This window comes from Hyla sarda, chromosome 6 (assembly GCF_029499605.1).
Source record: "Hyla sarda isolate aHylSar1 chromosome 6, aHylSar1.hap1, whole genome shotgun sequence".
NCBI classification, from domain to species: Eukaryota; Metazoa; Chordata; class Amphibia; order Anura; family Hylidae; genus Hyla; species Hyla sarda.
In genome coordinates this window covers 79,183,958-79,196,347 of record NC_079194.1, presented here as the reverse complement: position 1 = coordinate 79,196,347, position 12,390 = coordinate 79,183,958, and the positions used below count along the sequence as shown (strand labels likewise).

The 12,390-nt window shown below is 46.3% G+C and overlaps 1 protein-coding gene across 2 annotated transcripts in view; it reads left to right on the top strand.

Annotated features, from left to right (window-relative positions):
- ATG7 (autophagy related 7) overlaps positions 1-12,390 on the top strand; it is a 248,500-nt gene that overhangs the window by 66,423 nt on the left and 169,687 nt on the right. For both annotated transcript variants that reach the window (XM_056524273.1, XM_056524274.1), the window contains 2 exons: positions 1,571-1,646; positions 4,218-4,298. In XM_056524273.1, the coding sequence (XP_056380248.1) occupies positions 1,571-1,646; positions 4,218-4,298 (157 nt within the window). The remainder of the gene's footprint in view (positions 1-1,570; positions 1,647-4,217; positions 4,299-12,390) is intronic.

Here is a 12,390-nt window from a genome sequence, read left to right as displayed (position 1 = left end):
ATAGAAGCCCACACAGAAAATCTAGAAAAAGAAAAGAACGGCGGCAGAATTCTTGTAAATGAAAGTGGTGGGGTTTATTACATAATATACTGCACATAAGAAACACAGCAGCAATGTTTCAATCCCCTTTTGGGATGGGGCTTGAAAAGGATTCAGAAAGTAGATTGAAATGTTGCTGTGTTCCTGATGTGCGTCAGGTATGGTTAGCGTTATTTCAAGAGAGTTTTACTGGGCCTATTAAATCCCAAAAAATAATACATGATAAGTTCCAGCTTACCGATTGCTATCCAAAACAATTGGATGGTACAGTGACCCCTCGACCTACGATGGCCCCGACATATGATAATTTCAACATGCGATGGCCTCTCAGAGGCCATCGCATGTTGAAGGCAACATCAACATACGATGCTTTTTTATGTTGGGGCCATCGCATAAACGGCTATCCGGCAGCACAGACTGCTTCAGCTACCGCCGAATAGCGGTTTACGGTGCCCCATGAGCTCCTGTGAGGTCTCTTATCTGTCCTCGGGGCTCCAGCGCGTCCTCTTCGGGATCCCCTGCATCGTCGGCACCCTCCATCGACATCCTCACGTCGCTGCGCACGCCGTCCCGTCATCTAATAGGAGCGGCGTGCGTAGCGGCGTGATGGCGGTGACAGAGAGCGCGGATGCCGGGGAAGTAGAGGCCTTGCTGGAGCGTCGGGGACACCCCGGGGACGCGGCGACAGCGATGGACGGCGACATCCCGGGCAGCGGTGACGAGCGGTGACGGTCCGGAGCTGCGGGGACAGGTGAGTACAACTTCCTCTAACAGTGGTCTTCAACCTGTGGACCTCCAGATGTTGCAAAACTACAACACCCAGCATGCCCGGACAGCCAACGGCTGTCCGGGCATGCTGGGTGTTGTAGTTTTGCAACATCTGGAGGTCCGCAGGTTGTAGACCACTATCCTATACTTTACATTGCACGGATCCCTCAACATACGATGGTTTCAACAAACGATGGTCCGTTTGGAACGGATTACCATCGTATGTTGAGTGACCACTGTACAATGGTAATCTGGATGGTTGAGTAGGGAATGATACTCACTGGGGGAGATTTATCAAAACCTGTCCAGAGGAAAAGTTGCTGTGTTACCCATAGCAACCAATCAGATTGTTTCTTTCATTTTGAAAAGGCCTCTGAAAAATGAAAGAAGCGATCTGATTGGTTGCTATGGGCAACTCAGCAACTTTTCCTCTGGACAGGTTTTGATAAATCTCCCCCAATGAGTTTTTATTGGTTCCTTTTTCTGTTTGCAGTATTTGTGATTTGTTGTTACATGGTAATGTCTTATTATTGATGTCCACATAAATGTTGTATCCATGGAGACCAACATTTGATGGTACTTGTGAGGGATGGGATGTTCTTGCTCAAATGATCTTTGTTTTAGATTTCGATTGACCATGTTTTATATAGTTTGACAATAAAGTTTTATAGCACATACTCATTGCATTTGTTGCAAGTATAAGTGCATTTTGTCATTGTAACACACAAACATAAGCGGTCTCATGTCATTTTTTTCTTGTCAGAGGTTATGCCATGGCAAGTAGCAGTGATGATCGGATGAATGAGCCTCCAACCTCCTTGGGCCTTGTACCACATCAGGTAATTTATATTTTATTCTAGCAGGTATGGCTGTAAAGTCTACGATAAGTTTGTTGAAAGGGATATTCTCATATGGTTTATACATAACCCACACCATTCTTTAGACTAGTGGCCTCCCTAGCCATGTTTATTTGGGTTTTAGTGGCCCAAGGTGGTTAGACTTACGTAAACAATCGAGGGCCATTTCCATACCTCTCATAAATGTGAATGGGAGTTATAATATAAGTGTGGACTAGCTGTCTATTTCTATCATCGGGGGTAATCCGGACTATAACAGGTGAATAAGTGTCTGGTCACAAAGAGTCCAACCATTGGGACTTCTTGATCTCGAGAATAGGTACCCAAGTCTCCAATCGGAATGGAGTGGCAGGTCACTTAAGAGCACCGCTCTTCTGTTTGTTGTCTATGGGAGATCACAAGGAGTCCAAATTGTCACACACTTATCCCCTATCCTGTGGATAGAGATTCCCCTTTAGGGTAGGGTCACACATAACGGATCTGCAGCGTATTTTACGCTGCAGATCCGCCGGTGACCCGACCCAATTTGTGCCTCCAGCTGTTGCCACCCCCCATTCCCCCACCTCTCCCCACCCCTGGCCAGCTCGCAGCGGCAATCCGCCGCTACGAGCAGCCACACAGGGGGCCTGTGAGTCGGTGAATGCACTCTGACATTGCGTAGCAGCCGCGATGTCTGAGTGCACTGCGTATGTGAGGTCTGAGTGGACTCGGTGGCTCGCAGGCCCCCTGTGTGGCTGCTCGTAGCGGCGGATTGCCGCTGCGAGCAGGCCAGGTGCAGGGCAAAGTGGGGGAACGGGGGGTGGCAACAGCTGGAGGCACAAAATGGGTCGGGTCACTGGCAGATCTGCAGCGTAAAATACGGTGCGGATCCGTTACGTTTGACCCTACCCTGAAATATCTTCAAATAAGCTCTGAAAAATAGATAGGTCATTATAGTCAGAACATTTGTGTTTGAGGGACATAATGTCTTGACCTTAGAGGGACCTTTCTTCCCGATTCACCGTACATGACAAGTGCAAAGTGTTATAGATGATAAAATCTTGTTCCTTACCATCACCGGGAGATATTTCTGCCAGCAGCTATTGTGAGGATATACAGTTTTAAAGGTGTCCTTCCCCAGGTCTGTAAGTAGTCCCCTGGTAAGAAGCCATCCTCTACTAGTCCTATCTGCTCGGGATGTAATCACACCCCCTCAGCGTTGACAGCCTAGGCATAGTCAGCGCCATTGCTCTGCCCTGTCTGCTCAGGGAGCAGTGCGGTCATGCGGACACATTTCAAGGTCTCCCGTGGATAGTAAGGAAGAAAACGTTACCAAATATAACGCATTGCCACGCTTTATATATGGTAAAATCTCATGAAACGTTGCCTTTAATAATACATGAATTCTCGCGTTGCTGCTGCTCAAAGTATGTCAGAATTACTGCACATAGACCTGTAGGCTAGATTGCTGCATGTACCACAGAATATAACCCTCAAATAGACAGCTACATGCTCCATCAAAGCATTGCCAAAGCATGGCATCCCCCCCACTATATGTCTTAGGTCATTGTAGCTGGTCATAGCAAACAACCAATGGTATTGATATAAGTATATTCAGTAGTTATATTGATAAGGAAGATCAGGGCAGGACATGGTCTACATCAGTGGTCTTCAACCTGCGGACCTCCAGATGTTGCAAAACTACAACTCCCAGCATCCCCGGACAGCCGTTGGCTGTCCGGGCATGCTGGGAGTTGTAGTTTTGCAACATCAGGAGTTCCGCGGGTTGAAGACCACTGGCCTAGATACTTTTTCTCACCCTGATGTTCTGTTGCAATAAATTTAAATTTTGATGGGGGGGGGGGATGCACATTTCACATTTAATTGGGTTTATTTCTTTCCTTGTATTATGTAATGTTCACACATTCCACATCTAAGTAATATGACTAGAGATGAGCGAATTTACAGTAAATTCGATTCGTCACGAGCTTCTCGGCTCGGCAGTTGATGCTTTATCCTGCATAAATTAGTTCAGCTTTCCGGTGCTCCGGTGGGCTGGAAAATGTGGATACAGTCCTAGAAGACTCTTTCCTAGGAATGTATCCACCTTTTCCAGCCCACAGGAGCTCCTGAAAGCTGAACTAATTTATGCAGGAAAAGTCATCAACTGCCGAGCCGAAAAGTTTGTGACGAATCGAATTTACTGTAAATTCGCTCATCTCTAAATATGACACACAGTGCGGATAGAAGGCCGGTAATACCTAGCAGCTGTTATCAGACGAGGCAGCTTATACTTGTGATTGAATTTACACTGCAGGAGTTGCGGGATGCAGTGTTGTTACCTCGGCCTACTGTTCTCCAATGCGTACAGTGTGCCAATGCTATTCTGTATTAAATGTTTACATTTCTCTTTTTCTTGTAAAGCGTGCATTCTGAATATTGAACACTAGGGGGGACTGTGGTTTCATGTATTCTTTTCAGTTCGTTGCACAATGGTAAAGTAAAGGGACAGTTATGTAATCAGTCATATAAGAAAAATTGTGTTGTTCAATCCTTTTTTTTTTTTTGTTTCAGATCAGAGGATTTTTGTCAAGATTTGACAATGTTTTGCCTGTCAGCCTTGCTTTTGACAAGTGTACAGCCTGTTCTCTAAAGGTAATGTGCTGCGTTAAGATCTTATCTCTTTCAATTGTAGCTGCTGCACCATTTTTTATTTTAGTTTTTTTTATAATTGTGTTTTTATTTGACATTTTTATATTTCACAACACGTTACAGAACAAAGATGATAAAAGCAAAATTAGAAACATCATGAAGGTAGTATGACAGGTCATAGGATGAACCTAACATTTTTTTTAAGCAAGAATATCCGTCCAAGTATTTCAGCAAAACACATAACTGCTTTCATGTATATTCTCTTCAGTCCACCAAGGGGAAAATCGCTTAAAGGGGTACTCCGCCCTAGAGATCTTATCCTATATCCAAAGGATAGGGGATAAGATGTCTTAAATGGGGGGGGGGGGGGAGTCCCGCCGCTGGGGACCTCCGCCATCTCTGCTGCGGCACGCCAGACATCCAGTGCACGAAGCAAACTTCGCTCCATGCTAGATGACTGGCGATGCAGGGTGGTGGCTCGTGACGTCATGGCCACGCCCCACTCATGACATCATAGCCACTCCCCCTCAATGCAAATCCCATAGACTTCGCTCCATGACAGATGACTGGCAATGCGGGGTGGTGGCGTCATGGCCACGCCCCACTCATGACGTCACAGCCACTCCCCCTCAATGCAAGTCCCATAGACTTGCATTGAGGGGGAGTGGCCGTGACGTCATGAGCGGGGCGTGGCTGTAATGTCTCGAGCCTTTGGCTCTGCACCTGACGCTCTAAACGAACGCCGGGTGCAGCAGGGAGATCGCCTTTGGACAGGGAATAAGATGTCTAGGGGCAGAGTACCCCTTTAATGCTGCACCATTTTAGAGGCAGTCTTTGTGAAATACTTTTTTTTTTATATATAGTTATTATCAGTTCATTTTCTCCACACTTCTCCATGACTTTCTGTTGTGCTCTAACTACCATTAAAATTAAATAACTGTAAAGAACAGCATCTCTGAGCACTAGATAGATGACAGATCTATAATTATATATAATATATATATATTATATAAATTATTTTTATTTGTTTTAATAAAGGCCTCATTCACATTATTGTTTTGGGTTACGTTGCTGGTTTTCCAGCAAGTTATTCTTATGTGTATCACTCGCACAAAAAAATTTTCCCCCGCAAATGGACTTCATTGACCAGCTGGCAGAGTAATGTGTTTTGAGCCTTTCTCCCTTTTTTCGCACAATATTCAGGGGTTTCCTGTCACTTGCGCAAATGTATAAAGGGACGTGTGTAGCATAATAAATTTTGCGTAGCAACTGGGAATACCACACAATTGCGCAGATGGTTTTGCATTGCTCAAAAATTCTCCCCTAAACTCAAATCACATATTAGTTGGCTTCATTTATGCCATAATCTTGTAGCAGAATTCTGGCACAATTTTGACTTACTGTGTGCATTTTGAGAGATACCTCCTTTTATCACAGCCGTTGCAGTGGAAAAAGTGCATAAAACATGTTTACATTTTTTTATGTGCAAAATGAGCCTGACTTGACACATTATCAATATTTTAGGGGGATTTCCCTTCTAAAAAATTTACCCCTATCCACAGGATAGGGGATAATTAGCTGATCACAGGGTATTTGATGCGTGCCAGCACTCCATTCCTTCAACAAAGAACAGTTTCCAGCGGTTCCTAAAGGCTGTCATGGCATGCTGGGAGGTACAGTTTTGCAACAGCTGTAAATACATTGTTTGTTTGGAAAACACTGCCATAGAGAATAAATGAAGCAGTGGCACGCATACTGGGATCCCTGTTCCTGAGATTGCAAGAGGGGGCCCAGAGGTCAGACCCCCATAATCAGACGGTTATTTCCTATATACAAGAACAAACTTTCCAAGATGGGAAAACCCATTCAAAGGGGAACTCTGTTACAGAAAATCATATTCTCTATCCACAGGGGGGCGTCCCCGCTATCCCCTGCCAGGCAGCACGGCTCTCGCCATGCGCAGAGCAAACTCCACTCTGTGCACAGATTACTGCCAACTACGGCACAAAGCTGTGGCCCACATGCCCCCTTATGTATCTCTATGCCCCTCAATGGCCCATGGTTTAAAAAGGCAGCTGGTGCCGTGGCCATGTTAAAGGTGTACTCCAGGGGAACTAAACCCATAACACATCCTTTTTCTCTCATCAAACTATTGTCTAAATATAATTAATTAGCTATATAGAGCAGTTTCCCCTCTTTGGTTGTCACTTACGTGCATGAAGTGAGGGAATAACATCATCCAGTGATCCACTCTGTCTCTGTCTGAATCCCTCTCTGAAAGCAACCCCCACCCTCCTGAGAAACACAGACCATGTGGTTTCTGCCCTGCACTGATGAGTTTTGCTCCCTTTAGTGCTGAGAACTGGGAGGTGTGTGCAGCCTTAGCCAATCAGAATCTCTCTCTGCTGCTTAGAGCCATAGGGAGGGGACTGCTCTCAGAGATTGAGCTGGCCTAGCAGAGCTGCAATAATTGCTGGGAGAGGAAGGCAAGGGGAGGGAAGATGGCAAAAAATATCAAGCAACCAGAGAATACAACAGAAGCCACAGGAGCCATGCAAATCAGGCAGGATGGTTTACAGGGAACATATTCCGGAAGTGTGATGACTTTGGAGCTTTTTTTTATATATATACTTCCTTGGAGTACCCCTTTAAATCAATGAGCTGCCGAGACTGACGAGTGACGCCTCTGAGGTCAAACTTTACGTCGAGACACCGAGCCTCCAACTTGGCCTGCCTGAGCCCACAGTAGAGATGCAAGCCAGGGGAGGATGCAGTGGGCGGGGGATCAGGGGAATGTGGGTAATGATGGGGCTCTGGGGGGAGATGGCACAGGGAAAGATCAAGGGGTTTAATAATGTGGCACAGGGCCAGGGGGGATGATGTGGTACAGAGTTTGGCAAGAGGGGAATGAAATGACACAGAGAAGGATCAAGGGGGTTATAATGTGGCACAAGGGGAATGAGGGGGGTCAAGGGGAATGAAAAAGCACAGGGTAGGGATCAAGGGTTTGGGAATGATGTGGCATGGGGGGAGGGGGGAGTCAAGAGGGGGAATGAAGTGACACAAAGGAGGGTGAAAGGATGGATGAAATTGCACAGGGGTTGTTGTGTGTGGGGGGGGGGGTGTGATAAAATGTCTCAGGGTGATTGAAACAAGGGGTTGCAGCCACTCTTGTAATGCTGATACTGGTATCACTTTGTGCATCGTAGGAAGTGCAATGTAATGCGTACAATTGGCGGTATGGCGAGGCGTGTGTCACCAAACTATGTATGTCGAAAAAGGGTGTCACCAACAGAAAAAGTTTGGAAAGATTAGGCGTAAACCAGTTTTTCCCAACCAAGTTGCCTCCAGCTGTAGCAAAACTACAACTCCCAGCATGCCTGGACAGCCTTTGGCTGTCCGGGCATGCTGGTAGTTGTAGTTTTGCAACAGCTGGAGGCACTCTGGTCAGGGAACACTGCTGTACACAATCCCCAGATAAGTTGTTAAGGGCAACATAAAATACTACATCTGCTCATTATTGCCAGAAAATATGGAATGGAGACGAGAAGTTCCTATAAAGACTTCACCCTACACATGTTTCTTCTTGTAGCCAGATGTGTCTTTTATCTCCCTCCTCAGCTCTTGCCAAGTTCCCCACTGGCTTCTCCACTGGTTGGAACTATCAGAACATTTGAAGGAAATTGGATTGTGAGTGCAGACAAGGGGATTTCTGCAAGAAGTGGGTTAGAGGGTTTGATGTTTTCCTGTATGATACTCTGATAAATAAGAAGAGATTGCATCCATATTACTTATTCCTGCAGCAGGGTAATAAAAGGTAGTGTGATATTGGGCTGTAATTATATAGTGTTAGCATAGAGGACATGATCCCCTTTGAGGTGGGATTTTATTATGAGCGTATGTAGATAAATTGATCAAACAGTGGACTTGGTTGCTAGAATGAAGGGGTATGGTGCTCTGTACACCCTGGCCCTCTTCTCCATTCATTTCAATGTCCTTTTCAGTTCTCTGCACAGTACAAGGGTCTGAGCAGAGAAAGCGTTAACGGGTCCTCCTACCCAGGACTGGTGCAAGGACTTTTGCCACCCTAGGCAAAAGCTAATTTTGCCGCTCCCTTAACTCCTCCCATTGATACTTCACACCTTACTACTGGGGTGACACACTGTAACAAACCCCCTCCTCATGTAATATCCTTACTACTGAGGGGACACACTGTAACAAACCCCCTCCTCATGTTATCTCTTTACTACTGGGCTGACACACTGTAACAAACCCCCTCCTCATGTAATATCCTAACTACTGAGGGGACACACTGTAACAAACCCCCTCCTCATGTTATCTCTTTACTACTGGGGTGACACACTGTAACAAATCCCTTCCTCATGTAATCACCTTACTACTGGGTTGAAATCTTAGTGGCTGTCAGGACACGGAGAAATAATTTTCTTGTGGAGGGCAGAACGGCACCCCCATCAAGAGGGCGCTCTAGACCACTGGTTCTCAACCTTTTTGGCGACTGTACCCCCAAAGGCTGAAAGTATGTCCGTGGGTACCCCCTTGCGTGGAACTTGTGCGCGAGGAGTACCCACGGACAAAAGGCGTGTTCTTACCTTTATACTAATACAGCCCCCTTCCATCTCCCCTCCATCTTAATCCCCTTGTGCTATTATTCCCCCTCCATCTTAATCCCCTTGTACTTTTATTCCCCCCTCCATCTTAATCTCCTTGTGCTATTATTCCCCCTCCATCTTAATCCCCTTGTGCCATTATTATCCAATATGGCAAAAGGGATTTAAGATGGAGGGGGGGATAATGGCACAAGGGGATTAAGATGGAGGGAGGAATAATCAACCCCCCCCCCCCCTCCATCTTAATCTCTTGTGCCATTCCCCCTTCCTCTGATAACCCTTTTGCCTTTTCGTATAATAATGGCACAAGGGGATTAAGATGGAGGGGGGAAAAATGGCAAAACTGGATCAGAGGGAGGGGGGAATAATGACACAAGGGGATTAATATGGAGGGGGGTTGATTATTCCCCCCTCCATATTAATGCCTTGTGCTTTATTACTCCCCATCCCCCCTCTGCCATTATCCCTCTCCCCCACCATCTTAATGCCTTGTGATCCGTCCCATACAGTCCCCCTCTGGCCCATACAGTTGTTTTTTTTATCTTTTTTTTTTGTTTACCTTGGCATCCTGCGGTCCCCTGTTGTGTTCCTTCATGCAGTGCGTCCCGTTCAGCAGGGCCGCACTGACGTGTGATGTCCTCCTGCGCTGTGCTGCAAGTCCGCGCAACATCAGGGGAGGTCACACGTCTTCCCGGCAACCACACAGCTCACTTACAGTAGCCGCGGCCGCAGCTCGGGCCGTGCTACTGTACAGTGAGCTGCCGCAACTATGCTCTGTCAAATACTAGCCAATGCATGGCCGGTATTTGACAGCGCTTACGCGTAACCCCGCTCAACCGGTGGCGTACCCCTAGGGGTACGCGTAACCCGGGTTGAGAACCCAGGCTCTAGACGGCTGTCTATTTTGCCTACAGGTGAAGCCGGCCTTGCTCCCACCCGCTTTTCACTGTGGAGGTGCCTGCGGTTAGACCTTCACCCATCAGCAAGTCTCTGTGCTGTCATTTACTACAGTAGAATTTTTTTTTTACTATTCTGACCATCCAAAACCCATATCTTTTTTTATACACTGCTCAAAAAAATAAAGGGAACACGAAGATAACACATCCTAGATCTGAATGAATGAACTAATTGTATTAAATACTTTCATCTTTACATAGTCGAATGTGCTGACAACAAAATCACACAAAAATTATCAATGGAAATCAAATTTATCAACCCATGGAGGTCTGGATATGGAGTCACACTCAAAATCAAAGTGGAAAACCACACTACAGGCTGATCTAACTTTGATGTAATGTCCTTAAAACAAGTCAAAATAAGACTCAGTAGTGTGTGTGGTCTCCACATGCCCGTATCAACTCCCTACAATGCCTGGGCGTGTGCCTGATGAGGTGGCGGATGGTCTCCTGAGGGATGTCCTCCCAGACCTGGACTAAAGCATCCGCCAACTCCTGGACAGTCTGTGGTGCAACGTGGCGTTGGTGGATGGAGCGAGACATGATGTCCCAGATGTGCTCAATCAGATTCAGGTCTGGGGAACGGGTGGGCCAGTCCATATCATCAATGCCTTCCTCTTGCAGGAACTGCTAACACACTCCAGCCACATGAGGTCTAGCATTGTCTTGCATTAGGAGGAACCCAGGGTCAACCGCACCAGCATATGGTCTCACAAGGGGTCTGAGGATCTCATCTCAGTACCTAATGGCAGTCAGGCTACCTCTGGTAAGCACATGGAGGGCAGTGCGGCCCCCCAAAGAAATGCCACTCCATGCAATAACTGACCCACCGCCAAATCGGTCATGCTGGAGGATGTTGCAGGCAGCAGAACTTTCTCCATGGTGTCTCCAGACTCTGTCACGTCTGTCACATGTGCTGAGTGGGAATCTGTTTTCATCTGTGAAGAGCATAGGTGGCTAGTGGCGAATTTGCCAATATTGGTGTTCTCTGGCAAATGCCAAACGTCTTGCACAGTGTTGGGCTATAAGCACAACCTCCACCTGTGGAGGTTGTGCCCTCATATTACCCTCATGGATTCTGTTTCTGACCATTTGAGTGGACACATGCACATTTGTGGCTTGCTGGAGGTTATTTTGCAGGGCTCTGGCAGTGTTCCTCCTGCTCCTACTTGCACAAAGGCAGAGGTAAAGGTAGTGGTCCTGCTGCTGGGTTGTTGCCCCCTATGGCCTCCTCCACGTCTTCTGATGTACTGGCCTGTCTCCTGGTGGCGCCTCCATGCTCTGGGCAGACAGACACAGCTGACAGACACAGCAAACCTTCTTGCCACAGCTCGCATTGATGTGCCATCCTGGATGAGCTGCACTACCTGAGCAATTTGTGTGGGTTGTAGACTCCGTCTCATGCTACCACTAGAGTGAAAGCACCGCCAGCATTCAAAAGTAACCAAAACATCAGCCAGGAAGCATAGGAACTGAGAAGTGGTCTGTGGTCACCCCCTGCAGGATCACTCCTTTATTGGGGGTGTCTTGCTAATTGCCTATATTTTCCACCTGTTGTCTGTTCCATTTGCACAACAGCATGTGAAATTGATTGTCAATCAGTGTTGCTCCCTGAGTGGACAGTGATATTTCACAGAAGTGTGATCGACATGGAGTTACATTGTGTTGTTTAAGTTTTCCCTTTATTTATTTGAGCAGTGTATTTTTATTGTTTTTCCAGTTACATAGCTGTATGACAACTGTGCATGACTAGTCTAAAAATGTACCATATTATCTATAAAAAAATGTGGAGAAATTAAGTTTTTCTATTTTTGGGGAGGATTTCTATTTACAGCTTTCACTGTGCAGTGAAACTGAAATACTAAATGGGCACTGTCACTTTAAAAAACAACTTTTGACTGTGTTGTGGAGACAAGTTAAAAGTTTTGATTGGTCAGTGTCTAGGTGTTCATAACCCAAATAATCACTAGAACAAGTTGGGAGAAGAGTACACAAAGTGCTTTCTCTCCTACCTCTGTGCCAAGCTGTGTAGAGAAAAAAACCTATATAACATGCAGTGCATTGTGCCTGGCAATAATAGAAGTACTAAGATGACAGACCTGGAGGCCTTCACTAGGCCTCCAACTGCGATGAGAACCCAAAGGCACCCCCACAGCCTGAGGAGAGAGGGAGCGGTCAGATGCTGGAGGGAGTCCTCTCCCTCTGTCTAACCACGAAGATCCTATAGTTACTATTGACCACCTAAATGGCCAAGCTGTAATGTATAGCTCATGCCTGTTGTACATGGAAGCCACTTTGTACATTCCCTGGCAACATCTGCCGTACATATACGATTCCTCTTGAAAACCTCCCTGTGCCTTTTATATAATATGATATACCGTATTTTTTTCGCCCTATAGGACGCATCGGCGTATAAGACGCAACCTATTTTTAGGTGCAAAATCTAAAAAATTTAAGATTTTGAACCCAATAGTGGTCTTCAACCTGCGGACCTCCAGATGTTGCAAAACT